The sequence below is a fragment of the Mixophyes fleayi genome, chromosome 12 (genome assembly GCF_038048845.1).
Source record: "Mixophyes fleayi isolate aMixFle1 chromosome 12, aMixFle1.hap1, whole genome shotgun sequence".
NCBI classification, from domain to species: Eukaryota; Metazoa; Chordata; class Amphibia; order Anura; family Limnodynastidae; genus Mixophyes; species Mixophyes fleayi.
Window position 1 is genome coordinate 56,977,191 of NC_134413.1, and position 18,070 is coordinate 56,995,260.

An 18,070-nucleotide genomic window follows, 5' to 3' on the forward strand; every position below is an offset into this window, starting at 1 on the left:
TACAGCAATATTGAAGATGTTTCCAAACAGGTCTTTTGAAGCAAGATGTTTGTTTGCTCACACTTGTTTGAGGTACCAGTGATCAGGTCAGATGTTAAATTCAGAAGAACAAGTTTCAAATACAAGCTGATACCTTTTTTATACAGTACAGAAATGGTCTATTTTTAGAATCGGGAAGTACCCTGCTTCCCAAAACATAGATTTACATGCATTTTAAGGCTAACAAAGTTTACTTATCTATGAAATTAACTCTGGTCAAAAGGCCACACCGTAATGACCCCCTGCTGGGCCTTTGGCCAGAGCAGGCATGACACTTCAACACAATACTTTGTTAGCACTTCCTGCTATCACTCCCTTGCACATATGCCTAATTGGAGGTTTCCACTAGCAGCCTTACAAATCCTCAACAATGACACTTCCATACTAAATACATCCCAATACACAGAAGGCCTCCATCCACAAAGGCCTATTGTATCCGATATATGTATCCGATATATGCATCAGAAATAAGGCATATCCTTTAGTAAGGTGAAAACAGGAAAGACCAGTTTCTACCCTGGTCTCAGAAATAACGATTTCCTATCTCAGAATATATATACAATACTAAAAATAAGTGCCCTGTGCTATTTGCTTTAAATACGTTTTTACCAAAAGCTATTTAATGGTGATCCAGTCACAGGCGCCAAGAGCTCCCTTACCATAAGAGAAACCTAAATAATGTGATTTGCAGAACTGAATGTATGGGCTGTCACAGCAGTTTTCATTCCAGTGGTTGATAACTGGGTAGATTTTCTCAGCAGACAGACCCTGGTGGGACTTGGTTAGTGAAACAAATGACTGTGTTGGCAGAGGAGTATATAGGGGATAGAGTTACTGACGCATGGCCTGATTCAGAGTGGAACGCAAGCTTAAGCATAACTTTGTCTTTTGAAAAAGTTTCATGTAAGTGAATAAGACGTACGTAGTTATTAAACTTTAAGTCGAAATCCAAACTGCACATATCAGATTTGTTGTATATTTGTCTGAATTACCTGATTTGCAATGTGTCTTAGTGCAGACTCCTCACTATTTCGGATTTGACTGATTTCACATGTGCTGATATGATATAATCATTGTCTGAACAAACCTTTGGCAAGATCAGTTCTGATTAGATTAAATCACATTTTGATTTGACGGAATAGGGCCACATTCTAGGTAATGGTCGACTTGATTAGCCAGTTTTATATTAAGCAAGCTAATATGGACATGTGTAGCTCAGCTTAAAGTGGACTAGTTATCGACTAAAGAGGTATCTGAACAGATAACCTATTGAAGCACAAAATGAATTTAACATTTATTTATAGGTTAATTTCAATTATGGTTTCCCTTTTATTTTTCCCTTTATAAATATCTGCATGAAGTTGCCTATTTTCTGGGTAGGCATGAAATATTCATCAGTATTGAATAGAACAATGATATGTGAAGCTTTTCAGATGTTCATGTTTCTGTTTGCCACTCAATGATTGCATGACAATAACCATAATTAGGGACAAACAACTAATTTACATAATGCCTAAGACATCATAGAAGAATGTACAAGAGAAAGGTAGATATATTTTGTAGCCAATTTTCCCCAAGAAAGGTGTGTGTTATAACTGTACAATGGATTGTAGTAAGGGTTCAACCACAGTAGTTTATCAAATTTGCATCACTGGTATATCTAGTGTCTAGTGTGCTGCAAGAATAAGTCTATATTAAGTGTTTGCAGCATCCTGCACACACTCACACACTTAAGAATGTGACTTGATATTCTGGAATGCAGCTTAATGGAGTGCATTCCAGAACAGGGAACAAAATATCTTGGGCCATAGCTTACTGCCTTCCATTGTCTGCTCTTCCCATACTTTTGGAACATGGAAATGTGTCTACTATTGTTAACAGTTAGTGCAACATACTTGAAATAGAACATCCAGGTACTATGGAAAATATTGGGCCTACAGCAAAATTAATATTTCCGTGGTTACAGTAGCATACTGTGCAAAAGCTTAAACTAGTCTGTCACAGACATTGTATCTGTTTTTGGTTGGTAAAGAATACATCAAGACAAGCGATTTTCAGTCAAAGTTCTTGATATAGCAATGTGCGGCTGTGTATACTTCAGGCCTTTAGCATTTGTATTTTGTGTATCCTACTTTTGCTAATTCAACTGCTGTTTTATTCATGTTGCATGCATAATTGTCTAAACTTGTCAAGTCACGTGAAGACTGAAAAAATCTTGAGAGAGAGCATCCCAGGCAATGTAACTTAAAGCTGCACTTCCATCTACTTTTACTAACACACCTGTTTCCCTAGACTGAGCCCTGGGGGCTGCTGTGTTTTTCTCTCAGCCCTGTCTGAAACCTGGGACTGTTTGGTCCTCCCTCAGATCCTCACCCACCCCCTTCCTGCAGCATCAATCATAACCGCAATAAGCCTAAACTCGTATTATATATTTTTTTCTTAATGCAACAAAACAGCTTGGGGACTCTGAGACAGGGCCTGATATCATTTTAGGCATGATTATATTGGAAGAACTGAAAGTGTCAAAAACAGCAAGTGCGAGATTAGTCATTGTGACTGGATCACTTGTAAATAACTTATGGTATAAATGTATTTAAAGGAAATAATGCAGATCGCTTATTTATATAATTGCAACTGTACTTATTTTTGATATTGTGTGTATTTTGGTAAAGGAAATTTCTGAGACCAGGGGAGGACATTCATTTTTTTGTTTTAACTTTACTAGATGAAATGCATTATTTATGAGGGATATACCGGATGCAATAAGCCTTTGTTGAGGAAGACTTTTGTATATTTTGGTAGGGAAATGACTTGTTTGGGGCTTTGTAACTTTTCTTTGGGAATGTGTATTCTGCAGCTGCCTAAAAAAAGGACCGATGTTAATCAGACCTTTTGATGTGAAGGTCCAGCACCTGAAGGCACAGGAATGTTTATTAGATTTACTGTGTCTAAAACAAGATTCAGGAAATTGCAGCAAGTTTTAGGATATCACAGATAAGTGTAAATATTGTTAGCTTTGCATGGCATGTAAATCAATGTTTGGGTAAACAAATTGCATCCTGATTCTAAAAATAGCTCAGACCTCAGGGGGCTGGCTTACCCTGTGAGGCTGTGTCCAAAACTGTATAAAAAAAAACAAAACACTGTTTTGTATTGAAAATTGTTCTTGTTTCATCTGACCTGTGTTATGCACATTTATTCGCTATCCAATAACGATTGTCGATTTCTGATGTGTGGTTCCAAAGCACAAAGTAATTTAATAGCCAAAAGTAGCAGAATAACCATGCAAAATAAAACAAGTACAGCCGTTACTTATCGCAGGCACTCTGGATCCAGTGTACAGTCATTCAGGTCTGAAGGCTGTGGTCAAGAAGACTGTCCACTAAGTCCAGAGCCCCTGCTTATATGCAGTTGGTGAATACAGTAAAACAATGCAGATGATGTGGCTTGCCTCTATTGGTCCAGGCTTTAGGAAGGTCCAGTGTACTGCAGGTCATAGGCCAGTTCAAACCAAAATATCAGAAGGTGGGGGTCAGCTCTCCAGGGGATGCACTCCGATTTTTCCCACCAAGAATCCAGTTTCAACTAGTCTATTTGCATTATACAGTCAGTATCACTTTAAACATTTATTCCCTAACATCGCTAACTAGTGTGCGCAATCTCTTCGGCAAATGAATCAGACAACTTCTGATGAATAGGGGATTAAAATTATACTAAACATGACATAGTTCCTGCAACATGAACCTTTGATTTCACTGACATGTATATAACTTATAATACTAAACATAAATACTGCTATATTTAGACATAACTGTGTTGCAACTACTAATAATGTGTACTAATTGCAAATGTTTATGTTCGTGTGAATGTGTGTAAAAGTGTAAAACCTGTTGTTGCCACGTTTTGCGACTGGATACACCCTCCATGCCGTAGCATGCTCTACGCATAATTTCAGACAAAGACAACTAAGTTTGCTCGATGTTAATTGAAATGACTTTATCCAAATTGCTGACTTCGACACCTGCTCATTGGTACCTTCAACCAGGGTGAGCAAATAAACATCAATCGCTTCAAAGACCTGCTTGAAAACGTCTTCCATGCTGAAAATCCTGTTACTTACAGATTAGACTCAAAATCTAATCTGTTTTCGGCTGTCTGAGGTTTGGACTCGGCTTCCCAGCACCACCGCTCTGGGAAGGGGGGATCCATCCACAGCAACCCTGATCCATAATAAGTGGTCAGGGGTACCGACTAGGGGGTACACTAGCAGCGTCTGTTACCCAGAAAAGGCGCATTTGGGATAACAAAAGGGAACGGTGGCAAAGTAAGACCTGCCGGTTTCCAGCAACAGACGGGGTGGCACAGGCGGTCCATTCTGTCTTGTATATTTTATTTTGTGGTACTTGTCAAGAAAGTAAATACAATCACTTATATATGATGCCAATAATTCACCATATAGTATTTAAAGGCCGAACCCTTTTAGTATGCTTGACACACAATTAAAATGTTGCAACAATAATTTGGATTCTTAAGATACCAAACTGATGTTCTTTTGTGGTAAATACAGTCTTAAGGAAATGCAAAAAGGATCATTTTAGTTAATGTAGCGCACAGGTTCCCTGGTATCAGTCTTGCCACTCCGTTTATTGTCTGGTCTAAATTGCTTTGTTCACAGAGCTCAAAAGCGTGATCAAATTGAAATCTCCAAGGTGAAAGACTCAAGACTGGAAATCATAAAGAGTTCACTTTTGTTTTCTTCTGATGACTGAGAAACCCGTCAAGGAATCTTCATTATTTTCAATCTTGTGCTTAAAGGGTTAAGAGTCTGGATTAAGCACCAGTAGTGTAAATGTATTTTATATAAATATACATTTAACACAAGCCCGTAGTTAAAACAAAGTGCTCCGGCTCACCCTGGTGATTCATGTGCTCCATTGGCTGTGTAAAGCTAGGTACATACTACACGGTTTTCGTCCAATAATCGGCTCAACCAGCCGACCTAAGACTGCTCGTTCAAAAGTTGGGTCAGTGTGTGTAGTGACACGATGGTCGAAAGTCTGGCCAAATGGATGATTGTCGCCTCATTTGTTTGTTCGTACCGTTTAATATTTTTGTTCCAATCTCGTTTCCGTTGTGTAGTGTGTATAAACTTATGACCGATGTGTACGAAATTGCAATCATTGCTCACGACAACATGGCTGTAAAAAGTCGCTAAAGGGAAGTCCGCTCTAACCTTTATCTTCTAAAACAAGGCTAGTGTGTATGCAGTCCATGGACCGAGCGATCGGACCATCGATCGCATGTAAAATCGATCGGCATAAAAAGTTGGTGGAAAATTCTGTAGTGTGTACCCAGCTTTACATAGCTGCTCAGGTTCACTGCAAAGAAACACATTGGTGCTGCAAATAAATACCTGTGTTAAGTGAAATGATTATATTGTCACACATACTTTCCTTTTGTTTTAATTTGCCTTATTTCTTTGTAATTGTTTCTTTGGTTATATCTTTTTTTCATATTATCAGTATTGGTCTGTAAATTGCAAAATTGTGTGTGTATATGTATATGTATATGTATATGTATGTGTATATATATATATATATATATATGTGTATATATATATATGTGTATATATATATATGTGTATATATATATATGTGTATATATATATATGTGTATATATATATATGTGTATATATATATATGTGTATATATATATATGTGTATATATATATATATATGTATGTATATATATATATGTATGTATATATATATATGTATGTATATATATATATATGTATGTATATATGTATATGTGTATATATATATGTATATGTGTATATATATATATATATATGTGTATATATATGTATATGTGTATATATATATATATATATATATATATATATATATATATATATGTGTATATATATATATATATATATATATATGTATATATATATATATATATTCAAAAGTAATTGGCATCTCTCCTATCTCTATATAGTTTTAAATGTTAAAGAATACTTGTATTTTATTTTATTTTGGTACTTGTTACCTTTTGGATCATTAGTTGCATAACATGCTAATTTACCAGCTGCTTTTTTTTATACATTCCAAAAGAATGAAAAACATCTGAATGATGTAGCTGACAGAATGTTAGGAGGACAAAAACTCCTTTTTTCCTCTTGTCTTTTGTTTTTTTGAGAAAGTGTGATTGTTTGGGACCTGCATATCACATTGTGTTGCTGGCTTTACAAACTAATAAAGAAAGGCCTTGTTACATTGTTCTACTTGAGAACATTGGATTGTTTAGTGTTTTTACTGATCTGCTTTTTCTGTGCAGTATAAATGAATGCAATTGTAGGTCTGTGAATTTCTAGGCATGTTTAAAAAGTATACAGAGTTTTTCGAGAAACTATACTGAAAACTTGACACTTATTTAAAAATTAAGTGAAAAGAATCTTTTTATACATTAAAGGGGCTAAACATATAAAATCTTATAAAGTTTGGACAATTTAACTGATTGTAAATGTGCTATAATTATTGACTCTTATTGGATTCTGCAAGGTTGAGCTAACTATAAAAATGAAAATGCTCTTTGCTAAAAGATTAGTAAACCTAGAATATATTGTGACTTTTAAGGGACATAATATTGACAAACTAGCCACCTTTTTTTTTAGAAAATGGCTCTTACCGGTGAACACCTCCCAACGTGGTTAAGATGGCTGCCCTAGTATCGAATGGGTCAATACCTGATGCCGCTGTGCCAAATGCGTTAATCCCCCAGTGCTACGTGATGTTAAAAATGTATTTAATGGAATTTTAATTTAAAGGTGTGTGTATATATATGTGTGTGTGTGTGTACATAATATATATTTACTGGATCACTGGAAAATACTAATGGTATGAATTTATTTAAAGGAAATGGCTTATTTATATAATTACAAAATTACTTATTTTTGAGATTTTGTGTATGTTGGTAAGGGAAATATCTTTATTTCTGAGACCAGGGAAGGACATTCGTTTTGTGTGTTTGCTAGAGGAATTCATTATTTCTGAGATATGTAGCTGATGCAATAAGTATTTGTTTAGGAAGTCTTTTGTGTATTTTGTGGTAGGGAAATAACTTGTTTGGGGTTTTGGAGCCTATGAAATTTGGCATTGCAGCTAGTCTGGCAAACATATAGACTTTGGGTAGCCACTCCACATTTTTCACGCTTGTCTTCAAGAAGTTTCATTACGCTCTGCATTGCTCGTGTCTGCAGGATTGAAACCTTTCTCCCTCATGCTCCCCGTATTTCGAATTCAAATCAGTGTGCTTCTCAATCTCTGAAAGTGCTAGGACAATATCTTTGTGGTGATCCGAAGTATCTCTTGAGGAGAAGGTAGTCAACAGCATTTTGGAAACTTCACCTTTTCTTCGATTGTACAAGATCATCTGTGCCAGGTTGACGTTTGCAAGCAATGCCCAGTTGTTAAGTGATGGCTTGATAGATAAATTGCTTTTGGTATGTGTGACAGGATGGACCGCCTATGCCACCCTGTCTGTTGTTGCTGGGAACCAGCTGGGCTTACTTTGCCACCGTTCCCTTTCGTTATGCCAAATGTGCTCTCTTGCTGCAGTAGGAGGGGCTTACAAAGGCTGCCACCACTGGACTCCTATACCGGTATCCAGGATCGGGTTTCGGGCTTCGTTAGCACTTCCTGCTATCACTCCCTTGCACATATGCCTAATTGTTTAGGATTAGTAAGGCTGCTAGTGGAAACCTTCAATGACACTTCCATACTAAATATATCACAATACACACAAGACCTCCATCCACAAAGGCCTATTGTATCAGATATATGCATCAGAAACAAGGCATATCCTTTAGTAAGGTGAAAACAGGAAAGACCAGTTTCTACCCTGGTCTCAGAAATAACGATTTCCTATCTCAGAATATATACAATAGTAAAAATAAGTGCATTGGCAATTTATATAAATTAGCGCCCTGCACTATTTCCCTTAAACAAATTCATGCCAGAAGTTATTTATCAGTGATCCAGTAACATCATGCTTGCTGTTTCTCATCGAGATACAAGTGCAGATTTTTCACATCTTCAGTGACTGTTAAGAGCTGAGGTACTTTCCACTTAAATTCCTTAAGAGTTTTCAAGGTAGTCGTTCCATTTTGTCTCATAGGTCTTCCTGAAGTTGTAGGCATTTTCAACTGCTGCTTTGTCACACTTCATCATTGCTTTGCACACCACAATGCTTGAATTTTTTTTTTCAAGCCATGCCTGACTTTAAGTGCCAGCGAGGGTGTCTCCTGGTTTTAGCCAGCTACCAGCTTCACCGTGTCTACCATCCCATCAAATTTCCTGCATGTAGTAAAGTCTTCCACCCTCTCCAAAAGTATAGCTCTACTGGAATGTAACAGTAGTTTGCCCATTTCTCAAACCTTGTGATGAATATACTCGTTTGCCAACATGTCACCTGAGCTGGGATGTATCTGTCATTTTTGACTGTGATTAAAATGTCATCTGGGTCATGTTGCTCAAGAGTTTCCAAAAGCCACAATTGATGTCTAGTGAAACAGGGTGATCAAAGGCACACAGTGACTGGACTGTTTGTCAGGTTTGGGTTTGTTTCCCCTTTGGTTTAGCTTGCATGTCTTCATATGTCACTATAGGTATTTTCTTGCAAACAAGCCTTGACAAGCGGCACAGTGCACAAAGTTTTCGGAAACTTTTTCTTTGGTAGTTTGCATGGAATCAGAACACCGTGTCCTATCCTTATCACCTCAGAGTTGTGTGCAAAGGTGTCTCTATTCTGAATATGTGCAAATTGCATGCATCTTTCTTATAACTGCTTGGGAAATTTCATGGCCCAGGCTATTTTAGTCTCATTATGGTCAACATGCTCCATGTGCCGGGCTATTTTTCAGAGAGCCGCCTTACACTACAGTGCTGCTTTTCGTCCCCTTTACACACCAACACTGTGGGGATAATGCTTGTAAACAGGTCGATGTCCCAACAAGTTGGGAATCCAGGTTCACACACTTGTACAACAGACCTTTTTTGAAGTTTTTCATTTTCACATTTTAATTACTTATCCCTTCTACATCTCTTCCTAAATACATTGCTTTATATTTCTGTCTTTCTGTGCTTATCAGCCTTATCTTCATATTTCCAGGCGCAGTTTTATTTTTGGTTACTATAGGATATAGTACAAAGCTGCTTACTGTATTCAGTTTTATTCAGAGCAGAGACTTGCAGAGCTGTATTGTGACCCGGGATAATGGGGGGGGGAAAAAAAAGCAAGGATTAATAGGTATAAATAAATTGGTGGAATGTACACAGTGAAACTAGATTGTGACTGGATAGGCTTTCTGTAGAGGAAAGAGGAAAAGGAGGTATGTTCTTCCTGGGCAGTTTATCTGGGTTTCTTCCTCACCATCAGTAACCAACTGTTACTGACCAGTCCTACTGGTGTCAACTTACCAACAGATGCTCGCCACCTGCGAATGTCAACTGCGCAATAGTTGTAGGAGAATTTGGCTTCCACTAGACTCCTTTGCAGCATTTAGAACCACTTCTGGGGTGGCTGGTATAGCTGCTGCAGTGTCTCTTTGCTGTCGGCTGACTGGTACCCCCTGACCGCTTACTTTGGATCAGGACTGCTGGGTATAGGGCAGAGCATTGACACAGACGCTGGGTTCAACACAGGACAGCCGGGTAACGCATTAAAGATTAACCTCTTATCTGTTTGTCATAGCAGGCAGTAGTCGCAGGCAGAATCTTCAAGCAGTGACTATTGCTCAAAAGCCCTGGCAAGGACTTTTACACGCTAGTTTGAGGTGCTAGTGGTTCCCAAAAAGTTACAGATGGAATGACACATTACATGGAAAGACGGTGCTCTTTTTATACAGTTTCTGACGTGTTGTCAGGGTTTATCCCAATTTTAAGCTTTAATAACATTTACATCAATTTCCTTAATACATTTCTGGTTGCGTTATTTATGTAGTTTGTTTCTTTTTAAGAAGACAGGATGGTGGGTAATGACCTCTTGCTGGGCATTCAGGCTAAATCATGTTTTTGTCACTTCTGAGATGAAGACTTAGCATTTCAGCAAAACAGATTTTGCCTAACCTGGCATAATACATTAGAAATCAATACATTTCCTTTACAGAAATTCAATACAATATAAAATGAGTACATTTGCAGTGATGTACAGCTGTGCACTGCATCTCTAATTAAAAATAAATATCTACAGTATGTTATTTCTATGTGATCTAGCCATACAGAGATAAGAAGATTTTTATACTCACGATAAATCCATTTCTCTGATTCCATCTGGGGGACACTGCGTTCCCTCCCTTCTGCTGTGTGGTCTCTGGTTGGTTGACTCCACTTCCTTGGGGCTTTATATTTAAACTGAAGAGGCTACAGGGGGGTTGTAGAGGGGAGGAGTTTATCAGCATGATACATTAACAAGTAAGTGCCAAACTCCACTCCCCTCACACAACCCCATGGTAGCAGTGTCCCCCAGATGGAATCGAAGAAATGGATTAATCGGGAGTATAAAAATACTCTTTTGAAATTTATATTTCCAAAGCAAAACAAATTCCAAAAAGAATATTGCGTGCGGTTCTTATTCCTCTAATATTTACATGGTAACATGGTTTCTTACTGTTTAGGATATGAATGAATCTTTTACAAAACGGCCTTTAGAAAGAAAAACTACTGTACTAATAATATAACAGCGTCATGGAAGGAAAATACTCGTTTGGTCATATTCACCATTGGAGAAGAGTGTTTTATAGTGTACATTTCTCAGATATTCGGAGAATAAACAAGCGTTTATTGCATGGTTAAGATTCTGAAAGAGACTGCATACATCTTTTTTTCCTGTGGCCCTGATTTAAGTTTAAGATTGATTTGGACTATTGATAACAATTTAAACAACTGAATCAATTGAATTTATTATAGCAAGAGTATGTAATATATGTATTTTTTATGTAAATGTTCTGTATTGGGGTTGCAGATAGAGCTCTAGAATTATGTTTTTATGATTAATGTTTATTTGTGTTTTTCAAGTGGTGGTGTAATTTTTGTTTTATATATTCATTTCTTATATGTTTAAATAAAATACTAATTTGATACTTATTTGCAGCCTATGGTTCTGCCCTCTGTATTGGACTAATGTTCTATAATATTGAAAACACATTCATTAGAGTCTTTAGAGTGCTGTCTACATTTTAGGTTTCTTTTTTGTTTGGGATTTTTTTTCTTTTGACAGCTGCCTAGATCTATTATCTAATCTTATATAGTGATGAAAATTTGACATTATTTATATTTTTTATATTTATTTTGGTCCTTTTTGCGCCTGAGTTTACATTTTTTAACAGCATTCTGTAACTATTTTTATTTATTTAAAGTCTTCTGAAAGCCCCATAATGTCTTTAATTGACTTCTCCAGCAAACTTCTTGATTCATTCTCCTAGATCTGTCTTTCCCTTTTTAGTTTACCAACACCATCCAAAATCTGTGTTTTAATTATCGATGACTGAATTCAACCCTATGTTTTGGATCTGGAATATGGATTAACTTTGTTTGAATGGATGATTTAGGTTGAGACCCCATTCCTAATATTTTAATGTGGTCTTCCAAACATTAACAAGCCTACAAAGGAATTTTAGGATACAATCCACAAAGGAAGAACATTAATTTTGTTACCTGAAATGAGGGAACTTTAAAGTTCTCACAGGCTCCTTGGTTCTCCTGACTGACTTCTACATTTTTACATTATTCTGTCCACCTCTGAAGTCTTACTCTGCTCTAATCAATTGGGTGCACAAGTACTTACACGGATATCAAGAAATCATAGGACTATATGGATATTTCTTCTTAATCTGGGATAATTTTGCTTCAAAATGGCCCAGCTCATCCCTGTAATAGACCTTGCTTGCTAATTTTTCTGAGTCCTATCACATCAGTGAGTGATGGGTATCTGCATAACTCCTTTTCTAGGTGTACAATTTGAAAATTTTACGGATTTGTTTATCTGGATAACCCTATGTGACTGCATAGGCTTACTTTTCCACCCGGTCTTTGGGCTGTCCTTGGAAGAGGGACCTTACCATTATCATTTGTAATCGACTGTTACTTACAACTCTTACTGGTGTCACTTGCCACTAGACACTCCCAGACTGCGAATGCCAGCTGTGCAATAGTTGTAGGAGGATAATACTGCCACCACCTGGCTCCATCACTGGCATCTGGAACTTCTTACTTCTGGGTAGCTGGTATAGCTGCTGCATTGTCCCTTTGCTGTTGGTGGCTGGTACCTCCTGACCACTTACTAAAAATCAGGACCGCTGGGTAGCGGGTAAGCATTAACATATAGATGCTAGGTTCAACCAAGAGGTTCACATCCAGGGTGCTCCTGGCTCCCACTTTATCCAGGAGCTGCTCCTGCAGCCCCCACTGGTCCACCTCAGTCACAGCAGTGGACCGGAGTGGCAGCAGAAGCCTTCTGGACCGCCAGAGAAGTAGGAACACTTTTATCTTATTGAATCTTCTCTTTTATATTTACACACACTTTTTTATCCTAACCTGCAGCGCAACGTCCACACACACCAATTTAATTTTAATTCTGTTTAATAAATATACACTGCTGCTACTTTGGCGCTGGACTTTGCCAGGTGGTGTACCCTGACTATTTGTGCGGTAGTTTAGTGTGGAATATCCCCTTTGATGTTTCAAGCCCTTTCAAGTAAAAGCTCCCTTCTGTAGTTGGTGAAACTCCTAGATAAAATGTTGCATCTTTTTTGAAAGTGTATCTTGTCCAGTTGGATATATCTCTAAAACGTTGTTTTTTGTTTTAAAGAATATTCAAAACAAATAAGCATGTGAATTGCAAGCAAATGAATGTGTGTGGCTTTTGTTTTTTTGGGCAGAAGAGCCATTTCTTTTTTAATACATTGTAGGTGACAAATTGCTACTAGTTGCTAATGCATTGTGGCTGCTCTTGGCATGTGTCATGTTTATCAGTCATTTACTTTATCAGAATACCAAACTATGGAATAATTGTTTGAGGCTTTACTTGCTGCACCATATAATTATTACTATTTAGCATTAGTTTGGTTGCTTTAATGAGATGTAATCTTCCCCCTCTTTTTTTTTTTATTTGATTAATTTCCAAACCGTTGTAGAGCTTTTTGGTAATTCTGACACTGATAGAAAAAGTCTTACTATCCTTTTTTGTTTTTCTTAACATAGTTTCTTATTTTTTCCAGGCTCTGTAGTCTTACTTTAAAGAAGCTGCTTGTTGTGAAGGAACTAGATAAAGAACTTATTTCAGTAGTAATTGCTGTTAAAATGCAGGTAAGTGAACATCTCGTGTGATATATATTCATTAATTTTGACCTTGTAATCTTGTATATTTAATGAGAGGTTGAGGTTTTGCCACACTGTCATTTTTGCATGTTCTTTGCTATTATTTGTGCTATCTACGTATTTGGACTTACTTTAGACATTTACAATTTCATGGTCTCCATCAACCATCTCAAACTTTATACACTGGTCTCCTCTAAATCTAAGACTTAAGCAGGGATTGCCCAAGGACAGAGAGACTAAAGCTGGGTACACACTACAGGTTTTTAATCAGATTACCGTGCAAATTACACGATAGACTGTTAGGTCTGATATCGCATTAGTGTGTGTACGCTCCTACGATAATATTTTGTCATACCAAAGCACATCGTATCGTTTCAATTGATTTTATAACCAGATTACAAATCTCTATAAACAATGGAACTATGTCGGACAAATTCGGAAGTGTTTGCTCTCATGACCAGCAGTGTAGGCAGATCTCCATAGAGTTTAGAGTCACAGTCTTTTCAGCAGATGGTTATGACATGAAGAGGACAGATCTGAAGGTAAATCGTGTAAAATTGTGTTTGTGCACATGAACTGTGTTCAGGACTTTCAGTTGTTTGTAAAATCGTTAGATATCGCTTTAGGAGAAATGTTCTGTAGTATGTACCCAGCTTATCGCATGCCACACAATGTGTTTTGGTTGCATTCTAGCAAATGACCAGGTTGTACATTAATCTACTGCAAACTTTTATGGCCATACTGCACAAATCCATTCATTAGTGAATGGTCTAAATTATTGGATCTGAACACCAGCAATGTTTTCTCTGAATCTCACACAGGTTCATTTGGTCTTTGCCATTCAGAATTTACCATAAAATCCATAAAGTTCTAATAACCAGAAACAAAAAGGGAAGTAATGTACTATATTTTGGTGCCTAGTGCTCCAAATTACAGAATGTAATCTTATTCAGAAACCCTAAGTTCCAAGCGTTCCATATGATAGATCCAATACAATTATTTTATCTTTTTGGGAAAATAAGATGCATCAGTGCAGAATACATACTTGAAACTCTTGTGGTTCAGAACAGTGGCCGCCCGATACTGCACATCCGGTGATCTCTTTAGTGTGTGCAAGACACAAGAACTGCTGCTGACAGGTTGTTCAGGTCTGGATGCTGGATATTAGTCTCCATGCAGTGATCTGCACATCTGGCAAAGGGGGCTACTGTTGGGTTAATTGGAGGTGTTCTGTCTGAAAAGGCTGTCACCATCTTTGTGTACTGAGTGGTGCTACTACCTGATATGTGCCCTCTGTTCTGACTGGTAAGCGCTAACTCCACTTCTATAGACATTTTAAAACCCAGCATCCAAACTCAAAGGTGTGTTGCTTCACCATCCCTCTCCACAGCATACTCCTATTGCTAACCAGTATTGAGAGCAGTGTATGTCTGCTTGTATTGTCTGGAACGTAGGACCACACTGCCATCTGGTGGCCGACTGTATTACAGTACTATCTTTGAGTGACTATACAATACAAATAAAGCATTTTTTCTCATTGCCACATTTAAATTTCCCGATTTGATCCGAATCAGTGAATCTGGGGTCTCCTAACCCGTTATTTATGTCATCTGCAAGCTCAACGCCTCCAGATTTTCATCACTATGAAATCACTAACCCCCATTATGACTTGTGGCCGGTGATCAGCAATTCTTCTATACCTGCATCTAAAAATGAGACTGAACAAGGTAGAATCTTCCCATCATGGGCTGATATGCGATATTTCGTTAAAGTCTCTCTGGCCTCCACCGATAGGAATCCACCTTAAAGCTGCCCCCCTCCGAAATCTCCTGTCAGCGATGGATCCCCCCCGGAGCCAATGGCAGCCTCTGACTCTTTAGGACAGCAGCACTGGCCTACAGGAAATCCTTCGCCATATAAAAGCGCTATCAACCAAGCAGGATATACTTACCCAGGAGCATATGATGCAGGAAACTGTATTTATGGCTGTTTCTAGTATCCACGCAGATCGATTCACCACTTTAAAGTGTCTCTGTCATCCTCCAAACGAGTATGTGCACTTGGACTTTTAGTGGTTTCCACAGGACCTGAAGCCTGGTTTCTATACCACCTGTCCTTCCTTTTAAATTATAGTGTTATTGCCATCCAGCAATGTCTGTCTCTCCTTTCCCTCAATTTGATCTCCGATGCTCATCTCGCCATTCCCTTACAATCAGGATCATCTAATTGTGTTTATAATATGGCACCTTCTGGTTTGTCTTCTATGTTTATATGCACTATCTGTTTCTTAGTCTAGTTACAATGTTACTCTTGTTAGTTAGTTTTTCTACCTTTCCATCTCCAATTAGTGGAGATCTGTCACTTTTCCACTGTCCATATGCCCACTGGACTCGCACATACCTGATGCCTTGTCTAAGGTATACACTATCATTGTGCCTAGGTGTGGTACTTTTCTCATTCCTCTTTCTTTTTCTTTGTCTTTTTTCTGTCTTGTTCCTTCTTTACTATCCATCTCGTGTTCTGCCTCCCCTCCTTTCTGCTTCTACCCCCGGTACTTATCAAGTTGTGGGGCAATCGGTGGGCACCACCTCCTGCAGCAGCCCGTGAACCGTCATCTGCTGTGCCCAAATTGGGATCTCTTCACTTTACCAAACTTTGGAGATATTGATGGACATTTGCAGGTATTTCAAATATCTTGTAGCCTCCATGCCTTGCCCAAACAGGAGTGGGTAAGTATCTGGTGCCCACTCTACAAGGTTGTGCAGTGGAATCTTATCGCAGAGTGGCCCCAGAGGACTGTGCGGACTACGATGTGGTAAAACGGGCCCTTCTTAAGTGCTATGGTATTACCCCGGAGACCTACCAGCAGGAATTTTGTGACTTTGCTAAAAGCACCCATATTAGCTATGAGGAATTTGCAAACCAGTTGCGGCAATTGGCAATAAGATGGATTAATGGATCTGACGCCAAGTTCTGGGAAGAATTAGTGGACTTAATTTGCAGAGAGCAATTTCACCACCGCTGCGCGCCAGTGGTGAAGGAGTGGGTATTGGACCGTAGCTCAGCAACCCTAGAAAAAGCGGCCCAGCTGGCGGATCAGTATGTGGCAGTGAGGCCACACTGGCAGAAGCGCCAGGTTAACAGCCAACCCCAAAGGACTTGTACAATCAGGGGGAAACCCCTCTTCTACTCACCCCCAAAAGCAAAACCTAACCCTACGGGTACTACTCGCCAGCCACCGCCCCGCCCTGTCCGAAGGAGTTATCACAGACCATCGGAACCCATGCTGGAGAGGAAGTGCTGCAACTGTGGGAAAACCGGTCCCCTAATGATGGACGGTCCCACAGCCCCAGCACCCCAGACTCGTGCCCCTATTCAAGAGTCCTGGGGCCCGGCTGACTTGCTTAACTGGCGAAGGTGAGCCATTCGAGACTGTTTCCACCCCTGCCAGCCCAGTTGAGTGTGGCGTGTCTGAAGGTGACTCAGCAGAGAGAGCCACTTGTGTGTACAAAAAGACCCCCCAAAAACATGTGGAGGAACCTGCAGCCAGTCCAAGTGGGACCCCTGCAAGGTGAGGGACTGAGACTCTGGGGGGCCTCAATTACTGTTGTGATTCCCCATCTTATTGATCCTGCTGCAGTATTGCAGGATCGCACTGCCAAAGTTACTGTGGCAGATGGACTGGAGAAGGAAGTGTCTGTAGCAAGAGTGTATCTGGACTGGGGAGATGGCCAGGAGTTGCGTGATGTTGCCATTATGGATGGCCTCTCAACTGATGTGATTTTGGGCAACGATGTTGGGGGTGGAATTGTGAACGCATTTCTCAACTCTATTACCTGAAGATAAGCCGCTAAGCCACAGTCTTCAGGATCTACACCTGCACAACCAAGCCCAGAGGAAAAGACCACATCTGTTATTTCTTCAGGAAACAGCCAGTCATTTGCCTCTGGAAAGACTACGTCCCCTAGCAACGCAGAGGATGTTGTCTCTTGCCAACCTGATGATGCTCCTGCCCCTAGCAGTATGCCAGCTCCAGCAGCGAGTATAGCAGACCACAGTGACCCCCCCTTTGACTGACTCTAGTCACCCCAACATACAGCCCCTCCCCCCCCCTGCAGCGTGTCCTGACTTAGATGATGGTGAGGGCCGCAGGGAAGAGTTCAGGGCAGCCCAGCTCTCTGATTCCTCACTGGAAGGCATGAGGCGCCAAGCTGGCGGCAGCCTTCCAGCGGTGGAGGTGGGGAGTGCGTAAAGGGTTGTTGTACCATGTAGATGGGAATAGACCAGTCTGGGAACAAGTTCAACTGGTGGTACTACGGGGCTTTCGGGCGCAATGGTCAGTTGCCCATGAAATCCCTATGGCGGGACACCACCAAGGAAGAGACTGTACACTGAAGCGCCTGACACAGAACTTTTCTCGCCTGAAATGTCGGATGACGTCCGGGCCTACTGTAAGTCCTGTGATGTGTGTCAGCGTCTTGGGCGCCCCAGTGCTCATGCTCCCCTCAGGTCCTTGCCAATATATGGGGAACATTTTTAGCGAGTGGCTGTGAACATAGTAGGTCCCCTGCCTATGCCCAGTAGATCGGGGAAGAGATGCATCCTAACCGTGGTGGACTACGCTAGCTGGTATCCAGAGGCTGTAGCTCTG

General features: G+C 39.6%; 1 protein-coding gene across 5 annotated transcripts in view; it reads left to right on the plus strand.

Moving 5' to 3' along the window:
• Window positions 1–18,070, plus strand: part of PACS2 (phosphofurin acidic cluster sorting protein 2) — a 410,192-nt gene that overhangs the window by 44,846 nt on the left and 347,276 nt on the right. For all 5 annotated transcript variants that reach the window (XM_075192154.1, XM_075192150.1, XM_075192151.1 and 2 more), the window contains exon 2: window positions 13,320–13,407. In XM_075192154.1, coding sequence (XP_075048255.1) covers window positions 13,320–13,407 — 88 coding nt within the window. The remainder of the gene's footprint in view (window positions 1–13,319; window positions 13,408–18,070) is intronic.